Here is a 13,453-nt window from a genome sequence, read left to right as displayed (position 1 = left end):
GTTGCTTCCTATGTGGAACAACTGAGAGTTTCTTACGCCCCCAGCAGCAGTCTGAACCTCACTCAGCTGAGAGCCAGAAGCGGCACCTGCTGTACGTCTGGGTACAACTGAGAGATTTTTACGCCCCCCAGCAGCAGCCTGAACCTCATTCGGCTGAGCGACAGAAACGGCGCCCACTGTACCTATGGGTATGGTCGGCACCAGATTGGTTGATTCCGCCGGATCTGGAGCCTGACATTCAGATACAGGGGCTACAGGGACAGGGACTACACCTGAACTAGCAGTATCCATTGGCACAGGTGGTTCACTTACCCCTGTGTCACCAGAAACTGCAGCAGCTACCAAGTTTGGATTTAAAGTGGATTCAACACTCGCCTTTACTGTCGCTGAGCTAGCTTTTTTGCGTTTGGGCGACTCGGTTAATAATTTTTATTATTAAATTGTTCACATACGGAATTAAATCCATCATTGAGCTGTTTAAAAACTCGTGAAAGATTACATAGGCCGTCTCGAGTCTGCCTCATAAAGCTGCTCATCTCAACTGCCAAATCCCTGCAGTGCTCACATACCCACATGAGACCAATCCGCATTTCAATAAAGTCTTTAACTCTGCCAGTAAATCCTGCACATTTAGAATGCATCATTGCTTCGCAGAGCCAACAGTAAACAAAAGGGTCATTAGATGAAGTCCTACAATTTTTCTTAGTACAGATAGGAGTCATTATAAGAAAAATATGTTAGAGAATAAAGAGAATAAAATAAAAAGTATATAAAAGTATAAAAAAAATACCTCAAGTAAATTTGGCACTGGGATCAAATTCCAAAACCACAAAATCACAAAAACACAAACAGTATAAGAGCGCGAGATCGCGAATTAAATCGAAAGAGAGCGCGAGAGAAAAGTCTTCTATCGACTGAGCGTGGCTTGTGGGGCACCAAAAACAACTCAACGCACGAACAGTTAAATGTCAAGCAAGCAAGAGAGAGAGAGACTATGAGAATAGGTCTACAAGAAATTCGGCAGGTTCAGAGAGAGTGAAATTACAGTTATAATAGAGCGGCAGAGAGAGAGAGAGTAAGAGTAAGAGAGAGAATATAAGAGCCAATTTATAGTGTGCAAATTACACTAACAAAGCCAAGATATTAAATAAATCAAATGGAAATGTTAAAATAACTATAACCACGTACCCGTAATCTGGGAGATCTATGAAAATCACTAACACGATTGTTAGGCTAAACTTTGTTAGTAAATAAACACAAAATACTTGCGGAAATAACACAATATAAAACAAAAACTCAGAGCACAATGGTAAACACAACCGTTCACAAGCGACGCTAAATCGTTCTTCCAGAAATATCGCTATGGGGCAATACGCTCGGCTCTACAAAACATTGCTTAAAGACGAGGCCATAAATTTGGAATACTCCCGAGTCCTTCAAGAGTACATTGACCTAGGTCACATGACAGAAGTTCCACCCATGGAAATCATTCAGAAAAATCAATATCTCTCGTTTTACATTCCTCACCATGCGGTCGTCCGGCCCGAAAGTAAATCCACCAAATTACGCGTGGTATTTAACGCATCGCGTAAAACCCATTCTAAATTTGCATTAAACGATGTTCTCCATAAAGGCCCCGTTCTCCAAGGGGACCTTTTAGGCATCTTACTCAATTGGAGACTGTACAAATTCGTGTTTAACGGCGACATTGAAAAAATGTACAGACAAATTTTAGTCCATCCGGACGATCGCCCATTCCAGCGTCTAATATTCCGTCCCAAACAATCAGCAATCATGAAAGATTTCCAGCTGAATACGGTCACATTCGGGGTAAACTGCGCTCCATTCCTAGCAATTCGTACGCTACAACAGCTAGCTACGGACTGCAAAGAAAAATACCCTAGGGCAAGCCAAATCCTGCTCCAGGAAACTTATGTCGACGACATACTTGCTGGTGCTCACACGCTCGAGGACGCAAAAAATGCCCAAAGCCAACTTATTGCGTCGCTAAAATCCGCAGGATTTCTCCTCAAAAAGAACACTGCAAATCACATCAAGCTGTTGGAGAATATAGCTGTTGCAGACCGGTTAGATACCGAATTTTTGGAGGTATCCGAGGCAAGTACGACCAAGACGCTAGGAATAAAATGGGACGCACAGAATGACGTGTTCCAATACAATATAAAAGCACCCACTCCATGCAAAACCATCACCAAAAGAGCAATGCTATCCCACGCATCCACTTTGTTTGACCCGGCAGGATGGCTTACGCCTATCGTAATCCACGCGAAACTGCTGCTCCAATCCCTTTGGAAAGAAGGTCAAGACTGGGACGAGTGTGTCAAGCCAACTACATTGACCACTTGGAACAAATTTCTCGAAGTTTTACCAAATATAAAGACCATCAGCATACCCAGATGGGTAGGATACGAGCCAACGCAAGACATCCAATTGCATGGATTTTCGGACGCATCAGAAAAAGCATATTGTGCCGCAATATACATTCGATCTAGTTACGCTGGATCGCCCGCCCAATCTCATTTATTAGTTGCTAAAACCAAGGTTGCGCCACTCAAAGCAGTAAGCTTGCCGCGCTTAGCAACTAATAAATGAGATTGGGCGGGCGATCCAGCGTAACTAGATCGAATGTATATTGCGGCACAATATGCTTTTTCTGATGCGTCCGAAAATCCATGCAATTGGATGTCTTGCGTTGGCTCGTATCCTACCCATCTGGGTATGCTGATGGTCTTTATATTTGGTAAAACTTCGAGAAATTTGTTCCAAGTGGTCAATGTAGTTGGCTTGACACACTCGTCAAGCCAACTACATTGACCACTTGGAACAAATTTCTCGAAGTTTTACCAAATATAAAGACCATCAGCATACCCAGATGGGTAGGATACGAGCCAACGCAAGACATCCAATTGCATGGATTTTCGGACGCATCAGAAAAAGCATATTGTGCCGCAATATACATTCGATCTAGTTACGCTGGATCGCCCGCCCAATCTCAAACAAAGTGGATGCGTGGGATAGCATTGCTCTTTTGGTGATGGTAGCTAAGTAGCGGAGCTTGCTTGCTGTCGCTTTGTGTGGATGATTGGAGTTGATGAATTGCCGGCTCCGCTCGGAGAAGCTGCTGCCTGCGGTGATGGGTGAAGAGGGGATGCTGATGCGGATGCTGATGATGTGCGGATGCCGAGTAGATGCGGATGCCTACGATGATGGTGGATGCCGATGATGATGTTGGATGAAGCGGCGGATGCCGATGATGATTAAAAGTTGGGGTACAAAAGAAAGTCAAACAATATGCGGAGCAATGTTCTTTTCGTAGCAACGTTTTATTCAGAAGAGCCCGGAAACTCTTGTCAAGGTCGAGTCCCCAGTTTTGGTCTTTACTTATTTAGGAATGGTGAGATAGAAACACTTGGTTTAAAAAACACTGTAGAATTATAGGCAATTTACATGATTATAGGCTATTTACATGATTATAGGCTATTTACATTGAAGTGTGTACCATGATTTATTGCAAGGGTTAGCGTGCGCTAACATGCCGCCCCCCCTGCCGGATGGCGGTTTTGAGCTTGGTTAGGCTTTTGATGGCTTCCTGCAGCTGGCGAAGCGTCTGAGATGGTGAGATACTGCGTCTCGGAGGGCGGCGTTCGGAAGTGTTCCTTGTTTTGGAACGACTCGCTCGGACGGTTCGGTTGATGCTTGGTGGAGAGCTGTCCTTTCGTGGGCTGCGCGGTTGACGTCCTTCCTTCTTTGATGCTTCTGGAGCTTCCGTGGTGGTGTAGCCGTGGTGCAGCAAAGTGTGATGCAGGTCGCCACACTTGTGACACACCTCTTTGGAATCGCATTGATGCACGCGATGTGTGGTGGCCAGGCAATTTGAGCAGTAGCCCATTCTTCGTGCGGCGCGACGGCGTTCCAGGATGCTCAGCTTGATGAATTTAGCGCATACGCGCAAAGGATGACCTTTGTGGCACATGCGGCACTTGTACATCTACGGAATTAATTACGGAATTAGTATGGGTGTATAAATGAGACAACTTGAACAGAGAAATAGAGAGAATGGAGTGGGATTTCGGTTATTGTGTAACCGAGGACGGGTTGTCTTTGATTGGGAGAGACACGAGTTTTACAATGGGTCGCGTGAGCGGTCCAGTTTGGGTTTGGAGGTCCACTGTGCGCGTATTTTGGTCTTTGCTTGGATGTAAGTGTATGACTCTCCCAAGACGCCAATGCGTGGGTGGGCAGGCGTCGTCCTTGATAATGACGATGTCATTAACTGAAAGGTTGGCTTTTGGTTGCTTCCATTTATACCTTCGGTGGAGTTCATGAAGGTATTCATGTCGCCATCGGGTGCTGAATTCTTGATGAAGAAGTTTTAGCTTCTGCCAACGGTTTAGTATGGAGAGAGATTCGTTGGGATTTTCAGGAAGCGCCGTTAAAGGTGCTCCTCGAAGGAAATGGCCCGGAGTTAGTGGCAGTAAGTCGTTAACATTGGATCTGGGTACGCATAGCGGACGAGAATTAAGAACGGCCTCTATTTTCGCAAGTAATGTGGCAAACTCCTCGAATGTGAATATTCTGGTACCTGCGGTTCGAGTGAAATGCTTTTTGAAGCTCTTAACGGCAGCTTCCCAGAGTCCACCCATATGGGGAGCGTGGGGGGGTATGAATTGCCACTCTAGTTCACGACTGCTGAAAAGGCTGGAAACATGATCCATTGCAGATTTCATGAACTCTGCAAAGTTTTTTGTCAGTTCTCTACTGGCGCCAAGGAAATTTCGGCCATTGTCTGACACAACCTTTTTTGGGATGCCTCTACGGCTGACAAAACGTTCGAATGCTTGCAAGAATGCCTTTGAACTAAGTTCTGAGACGGCTTCCAAGTGGACCGCTTTGGTGGAGAAACATACGAACACGGAAACGTAGCCTTTGAGAACTACCTTGGTTCGTATATTGGAGGCTTTTAAATTAAGTGGACCTGCGAAGTCAACTCCGGTTATAGCGAACGCTGGAGAAAATTGTGTTCTTTCGGGGGGAAGCGCGGCCATAATTTGATTTTTTGTGACTTGTTTAAAACGCGTACATGTTATACATTTGCGAATAGATGCCTTAACGAGATTGGCTAGTTTGGGGACAAAGAATTCTTGCCGAATCGCTCTTAGCATCAGCTGGTTTTGAGCATGAAGAAGAGTGTTGTGGATGAAGTCGATAAACAGGGTGGTAAGTTTCGATTTGGGTGGTAATAGTATGGGAAATCGTTCCTTGTAGGGTATGTTTGCGTTGGCTAATCTACTATTGATTCTAATTTGCCCAACGGAATCAATGATTGGGCATAAAGTCCTTAACTTGCTTTTGTTGGAGATAGGATGTTGGTTGAGTAACTGATCATATTCTTTGGGATAGAAAAGGCGTTGTGCGGCTATAATAAGCCTAGTTTTGGCGTCTTTGATTTGGAGAGCACTGTCCTTGGGAGTTGCGGGATTTGCTTGATACCAACGCATAATTCGTGCTGTTGCTCGTAGTGCTCGCGAGTAAGTCGTGAATTGTTCACATATATCAAAGTTTTCAGATTCCGTGAAAAACTGCTGAACATTCTTCTGTTCTGGAGGAGTGATAGAAGGAGCTTGGCTGCAAGGCCAATTTTCCTCTGGGATTGATAGCCATTTTGGCCCGTGCCACCATAATAGCGAGTCTTTGAGTTCGGTGGGGGTACAGCCGCGGGTGCCTAGATCGGCCGGGTTATCGTGGGATTTTACGTGGCTCCATTTGGCATTGTGAGTTTTTTCTTGTATGGCGGCCGTACGATTTGCGACAAACGTTTTCCATGTACCTGGTGGTTTTTCCAGCCATGCTAGGACTATGGTGGAATCCGACCACAAGAAGGTTTTTAGCTCGGGAAGTTGCGTTGTCTTGAATGTATGTTGCACTAGCCGTGCCAAGAGATGTGCGCCGCATAATTCTAAGCATCAGCATCCCCTCTTCACCCATCACCGCAGGCAGCAGCTTCTCCGAGCGGAGCCGGCAATTCATCAACTCCAATCATCCACACAAAGCGACAGCAAGCAAGCTCCGCTACTTAGCTACCAGCTTTTCATGGTCCATCTCGCAAACATCGAATCATCGCCCTATTACAAAAAAGATGTACAAGTGCCGCATGTGCCACAAAGGTCATCCTTTGCGCGTATGCGCTAAATTCATCAAGCTGAGCATCCTGGAACGCCGTCGCGCCGCACGAAGAATGGGCTACTGCTCAAATTGCCTGGCCACCACACATCGCGTGCATCAATGCGATTCCAAAGAGGTGTGTCACAAGTGTGGCGACCTGCATCACACTTTGCTGCACCACGGCTACACCACCACGGAAGCTCCAGAAGCATCAAAGAAGGAAGGACGTCAACCGCGCAGCCCACGAAAGGACAGCTCTCCACCAAGCATCAACCGAACCGTCCGAGCGAGTCGTTCCAAAACAAGGAACACTTCCGAACGCCGCCCTCCGAGACGCAGTATCTCACCATCTCAGACGCTTCGCCAGCTGCAGGAAGCCATCAAAAGCCTAACCAAGCTCAAAACCGCCATCCGGCAGGGGGGGCGGCATGTTAGCGCACGCTAACCCTTGCAATAAATCATGGTACACACTTCAATGTAAATAGCCTATAATCATGTAAATAGCCTATAATCATGTAAATTGCCTATAATTCTACAGTGTTTTTTAAACCAAGTGTTTCTATCTCACCATTCCTAAATAAGTAAAGACCAAAACTGGGGACTCGACCTTGACAAGAGTTTCCGGGCTCTTCTGAATAAAACGTTGCTACGAAAAGAACATTGCTCCGCATATTGTTTGACTTTCTTTTGTACCCCAACTTTTAATCATCATCGGCATCCGCCGCTTCATCCAACATCATCATCGGCATCCACCATCATCGTAGGCATCCGCATCTACTCGGCATCCGCACATCATCAGCATCCGCATCAGCATCCCCTCTTCACCCATCACCGCAGGCAGCAGCTTCTCCGAGCGGAGCCGGCAATTCATCAACTCCAATCATCCACACAAAGCGACAGCAAGCAAGCTCCGCTACTTAGCTACCAGCTTTTCAATTTGAAATTTTTTATCGCGGTTTTTACTGTCTTCTTCATCCTATAAAAAAAATGTCCAAGATTGTCCATCTCATAACCAACTTAATTTACCCGAAGAAACATTTTTGATCCTTTTCATCATTTCCAAGATATATAATTTGTTATGCGAATTTAGAAAAACCCTATTTATATTTCCAATGAGTACAATTCTTACATGTTTAAGCTGAAAGTTTGCACAACTCAATTACTCACTGATATTATGCACATATATTATTATTATAATTTTACCACCGTCCCTTCATATAGCTGCCATACAAATCGATGGATTTTCTTAATGTTAAGAAGGTAGGCTTTGAAAAAACTTTTCGTTTCAGATTGTAATTTTAATTTAATTTAATTTTAATTATTATGCTCAAGGTCTATTTTTAATAACTTAAATTGACGCCTATTAAAAATGAACTTAAAGTACTTAAAGAAATTCAAGGTTACTTAAATATTGAAATAAAGTAATGGAACTACTTCAACAATTTCCTCAAGCCAATGTAATAAGGACCGATAACACCAGTTACAAAATAAAATCGCCCTCTTCCTCATCGAAGACAAGCTTATGTTTTATGGTGCCAATTTTTATACCCGTTACTCGTAGAGTAAAAGGGTATATTAGATTCGTGCAAAAGTATGTAACAGGAAAAAGGAATCGTTTCCGACCCTATAAACTATATATATTCTTGATCAGGATCACTAGCCGAGTCGATCTAGCCATGTCCGTCTGTCCGACTGTCCGTCTCTCCGTCTGTCCGTCTGTCTGTCTGTATGAACGCTGAGATCTCGGAAACTACAAAAGCTAGAAGGTTGAGATTTCCCACACATATTTTTCGGCCTTCTACGCAGCGCAAGTTTATTTCAGCCGACTGCCACGCCCCCTCTAACGCCCACAATCGCCCACTAACGATTTTAAAATGTGTCTGGCGCCCACACCTTTAAAGATTTCGGAGAAGTATAAATGTAACTTTGTTGTGCATATTTATACCTATCGAAATGTAGAAGACATTTTTCAAATCGGACCATTCATTAAAAAGTTATACGCAATCAAACAAATGGTATATATCCATCTCCCTCGCACTCCGCTTAGCCGAGTGGCGGGTATTAGATAGTCGGGACACAAACCCGACTATAGCGTTCTCTCTTGTTTTTAAAGTGTAAAAAACGTTTTTTAACCTTAAGATCATTTTATCTCAATACATCAAGGCAATTCGAAGAAATAATCTCCATTGACAACCATTGCCCATGTCTGTGGAATTTGACGTTAAAGTTGCTTTCTCTGCTGAAAACTTATTTTAAAAATTAAATCTTGAATAAAACTATTTTTTGTAATTATAGAATCTGCTGTCCTTTGTGTGCTTTAATTTCGGTTAAAGCGTTTTTATGATGATATTTTATTGGATTTATTATACCAACAAACCGTTTTTTATACCCTGGCAGAGGGTATTTCAGTTAGAAGTTTGCAACGCAATGAAGGTGACGTTTTTGACCACATAAAGTATATATATTCTTGATCAGCATCAATGGCCAAGTTCATCTAGCCATGTCCGTCTATCCGTTTCTATGCGAACTAGTCTCTCAGTTCTAAAGCTATCGCGATTAAACTTTCCCAAAAGTCTTCTTTCTATTGCAGGTAGTGCATATGTCGGAGCGCGCCGGATCGGATCACTATATCTTAGGAATAATCAAATATGTATAATAAAGTTCATTGTAACTTTGTAGGAAGTAGGCGTTTTGATTTTTGACAACTTAAAACCAACATTTTTAATAGGCCATAATATATATGGAATCTCTGGAACTGCACCGATTGAGTTAGCATTAATATACAGGTATTTATTTTATCTGCAGGGGAATATAAGCTTTTTTTGTACATAATATTGAGACCATTGTAAAATTTTGGTTTTTGCTCTTTTTTTTATTTTGACCACAATCAGTCAGCCGAAGCCCAGTTGCCAAAGAGATGGGTTGTCAAAAAGTATTTTAAAAATAGATTTATGACAGTATAACATTTTTTAAAGGATTTAAAAAAAAAAAAGTGTGTCCAGCCTACGTACGACAGAAGTGAAATATCTAGTATTCCTCTCACGTTAATCATGTCATTATCTCATTTTATACCCTTGCAGGGGGTATTATGATTTCAGTCAGAAGTTTGCAACGCAGTGAGGAGACGTTTCCGACCCTATAAAGTATATATATTCTTGATCAGCATCGTCTAGTGATGCTGAGTCGATCTAGCCATGTCCGTCTGTCCATCTGTCCATCTATCCGTCTGTCCATCTGTCCATCTGTCCGTCCGTCTCTCAGTTTTAAAGCTATCGGGCTAAAACTTTCCCAAAAATCTTCTTTCTTTTGCAGGTAGTAGCCTTGGCCTAGCGTCTTGACTCTGGTATCTTGATCTGGGCGTTGAGCACTCGGTTTCCACGGTACTCTCACGGCCACGCACTCGATTGAATCCTCGCACTTGTATTCTTGATATCTGGTTCACTTGTTGCACTTGTACTTCCGCTCGCGTATCTTGGTTGTCTGTCCTGTACTCCGGCTGCCAGCGTCGCGTCTTCCGACCGACACTTCCCGTATCTCCTGGCTGCATGAACTGCGGCGCGAACTCCAACTAACTGCCTTGAGCTACGCCTTCGCCGTCCTTTTATAGGCTGCGGCGGGGTTCCGTTATTTCCCTTTCTGCACACGGCTCGCTAGGGTCCAATGTCCGAGTGAGTCCCGATACTTCCCTTTGCACACGGCACGCATCGGTTCCAAGGTCCAAGATGTCCCGTTAGTTCACGGTGCATCCTCTTTGTGCTGTTCCGAAGTCCACGGATTCACCGTTCGACCTCATTGCCCTCTGGCGGCGAGGGTGCAAGGTCCAGCGCGGTACCGTTATTTCGCAGTCTCTCCGCTTTTGCTGGGTCCAAGGTCCAGTATTTACCGGTGGACCTGGATGCCCCTTGGATTCTGCCGCATTCTCGCTGCCTTCGCTGTTGCTAGGGGCTCTCCTGCCTCGAGATTTGTGGGGAGTTTTACGACTCCTTACAATGCACAATGGGCAAATAGTCAGAAATTTACGCATAAAGTCTAATTTTAAAGCTAGATGTTTCAAATTTGGCATAACAATGTAAAATGTTAATGTAGAATTTCGGATTTTTTTCTTTTTTTACGCCACGCCCTTACCCCTTCTCCCACATCCAATAAAAAAACAAATGAATTTTAAGGTTATTTTGTAATATTTTATCCATAGATATGTCTCTTTTTCTTCATCATCAAGTATTATATTTAGGTTTTGATCAGAATCATCGCCAGAGTCCAAATCCACATTTTGTAAGTCCTTTTTCCAACAAAAATGCCAATGCTTCATCAGGGGTAAGTTAAATAATCACAAGAGATTTCAAAGTTCCATTCGCGTTGCCCGTCTGTTGTTCTCTGACACCTTTTAATGCATTAAGCAAATTATCGTCTCTAGCCCTCTTCGCTAAAACAAAAGACGCATGTAAGAAGTGATCTGTTGAATCTATTTCTGATAAAGATCGTTTGCTAACTTTTGTTTTAAACGTATTCCAGCCTGTTCATAACTTAGTTTTGGCCTTCCCGTAAATCTAGCCTTAAATCTAGACAACATTCGGTTGCATTTAGGCAATTATTTCTTGATGTGTGATATGAACGTGTTAACTTTTCCTCGATTTCGTTAACCTGTGACATGCTGACTTCATTCACATTTAATTTTTCTAAAATCCACTTCTTTAAGGCAGAGGCGTCGCGTCCATTGCTCTCCCAAATCTCCAGCAATGTTAAGCGGCGAAACTCATTTTCAGCTGCAACATGTAATTTTTTTTTCGGAAAGGGGCAAAAACGGGCAAAGGAAAAATTTTAACGCACTAATCTATATATTTTTACGAAGAACATACCAATTTTAGCAGATCAACCTACACCACAGTAAAGAAGGCCAATGGGCAGGTGGAAAGAATTAATCGTATAGTAGGGCCAATGATAGCTAAATTAGCAGATCCGGAAAAAGGACTGCATTGGGATACAGTTGTTGAGGACGTTGAATTTTCATTGAACAATACAAAGCAAAGAAGCATTGCACAAATGCCGAGTAAAATGTTGTTTGGGATGGAACAGAAAGGAAAAGTTATTGATGAATTGAGGCAAAAGTTAGAAAAATAATGCAGTAGGAGTCGCAAGAAAGCTAATACCCAAACACAAAGGTATTTTTGTGATAGATAAAGTTTTGAGAAATGATAGGTATGTAATATAAGATGTGGAAGGTTTTCAATTGTCGCGTTGCCCTTATCAAGGAGTCTGGAGTAGTCAAAATACACTGGTCGACAAAAAAAAAGCCCAAGAATAAAAGCTACCAAACCTGAAAGGATTTTAGCTGTAGAGAACTACCTCATACTTGGAAACTTTCCATCACGTCGAAGTTTTGAGAAATCCGTGGTCAAAGTTCCAAATTTTCGATTTTTAGGTACTTTTTGCAGCTTAATAGTAAGAAAACCTTTCGTAGCCCAGAGCCACAATTGTTGTTATCAATCCCTGGCCAATGTGTAAACGAACGAGCAATGCTCTTCATTTTGACGATACCCAAGTGAGCACCATGAAGTTCTTCTAGTACCAACTTCCTCAGTTTGGTCGGAATTACCACTCTGTGCTCGTAAATTAGGCAGCCAGATGAGACTTGGTAGTGATGTTCTGGAGCTTTATATCCTGCTCGCTTGAGGCATTGGCCCCCTTCAATCGCTTGTATTATTTTCCCAACTGGTCATCTTTCCTTGTCTCCAGTGCTATTCGAGTAGATGTTAATGGTAGCTGTCTAATTTGGCGAATTACAAAGTTGTCAAATGCATCGGATTCTTCGTCGCAGTTCTGTTTTTCCATGATAGGCAAACGGGATAGGTAGTCGGCATTGCAATTTTCCTTGGATCTTTTTGCTATCACCTCAAAGTCAAAGTTAGACAAAAAGTCGGCGTAGTTTGCCATACGCGAGATGCATAACGTTGGTAACGATTTCACTGGGTGAAGTATCTGGGAAAGCGGCTTATTGTCTGTTATAAGGGTCCAATGCCTTGCGTACAGATACTTAAAGAATCTGTTCACCGCCCATACGATAGCGAGCGCCTCTTAATCAATCTGGGGATATCGCTGTTCTGTTCCAGTCATCGTTCGACTTGCATAGGCTATTGGTCTCTCTTTTCCATCCATCAGGCGGTGTGACAAAACAGCACCCAGACCAGTTGGGCTGGCGTCTGTTGCTAGTAGCAGTGGGAGCGAGGGGTCATATGGCATTAAGACTTGTGGTGATACTAGCAAGTCCTTAATGCTATTGTACGCCGAATTGTGATTTGCAGTCCAATAAAACTTGCCTTCCTTAAGGAGATTCCTAAGCGGTCTTTCTAAACTGGCCAGGTTTGGAATGAAGTTGGTGTAGTACGCTGCTTTTCCCAGAAATAGTTGTACGTCCTTAATTGATTTCGGCATTGGTTCATAAAGGACGGCTTCAACGTGTTTGTTCGATTTTTGAATGCCCTGATCATTGATCTTATGACCTAGAAACTCGATCGATCGGGCGGCGAATACACACTTGTTCTTATTCAGCTTGAACCCCAGGGTCTTCAGTGTACGTAATGTTTTGTCTAAGGTTTTTAGAAGCTCCTCCACATTATTAGCGTAGATCAAGATATCATCGAAAAAATTTAAAATGTTCGGAATGCCTTGAAGCACAGATTCCATTGTGCGCTGCCAAATTGCAGGTATATTTGCAGCGCCATAGACTGCACGTGTTGGGCGAATTAGTCCATGCGTAGGAGTGTTTAATGTCAACACGTGACCAAATTCCTCGTCGATAGGCAAGTGTGAATAGGCATCCGTTACATCTAAGTGAGCGAATACTGTGGCTCCTTTCATTTTGTTAAAGATATCTTCTGCTCTCGGGATGGATTGTTTATCGATAATCATTTGCGGGTTTACTGTAGGTTTGTAATTGCCTGTAATGCGAATGCCTCCATTCTTCTTTGTTACTACATGTGTAGTTGATGCCCACTCTGAAAACTCGACACGTTTGTAAAATCTTGCCGCAATTTTTGATTCGATCTCCTTGGCGTAAGCATCCTTCAGTGCAAAGGGTACCTCTCTTGGTCGTGCGAATATCGGCTTGGCATCCGCTTTGAGGTGAACTTTTGCAGGTGGTCCCTTAAACATGCCCGCTGTTGCACTGAAAACATCTGTGAATTGTTGAAGTAATTGTTGAAGGCGCAAAATCTCAGCTGTGCTCAAGTCTGTCGCTCGTATTTCTATTGCGTTGACCAACGCTCTACTCGCA

At 43.2% G+C, this 13,453-nt stretch overlaps 1 protein-coding gene and 1 long non-coding RNA gene across 2 annotated transcripts in view; both read left to right on the top strand.

Moving 5' to 3' along the window:
- The window catches only part of LOC138912474 (uncharacterized), a 199,026-nt gene that overhangs the window by 63,575 nt on the left and 121,998 nt on the right, over positions 1-13,453 (top strand). The gene's annotated exons all lie outside the window — the stretch shown is intronic.
- Positions 5,981-7,669, top strand: LOC138912610 (uncharacterized). The gene is made up of 2 exons (XM_070213753.1): positions 5,981-6,660; positions 6,722-7,669. The coding sequence occupies exon 1, from the start codon at positions 6,158-6,160 to the stop codon at positions 6,626-6,628; it is 471 nt and encodes a 156-aa protein (XP_070069854.1). The 5' UTR covers positions 5,981-6,157; the 3' UTR covers positions 6,629-6,660; positions 6,722-7,669.

Source organism: Drosophila takahashii, chromosome 2R (assembly GCF_030179915.1).
Source record: "Drosophila takahashii strain IR98-3 E-12201 chromosome 2R, DtakHiC1v2, whole genome shotgun sequence".
In the NCBI taxonomy this organism is placed as follows: domain Eukaryota; kingdom Metazoa; phylum Arthropoda; class Insecta; order Diptera; family Drosophilidae; genus Drosophila; species Drosophila takahashii.
The sequence above is the reverse complement of the archived record's forward strand: the minus strand, read 5'-3'. Positions and strand labels throughout refer to the sequence as shown.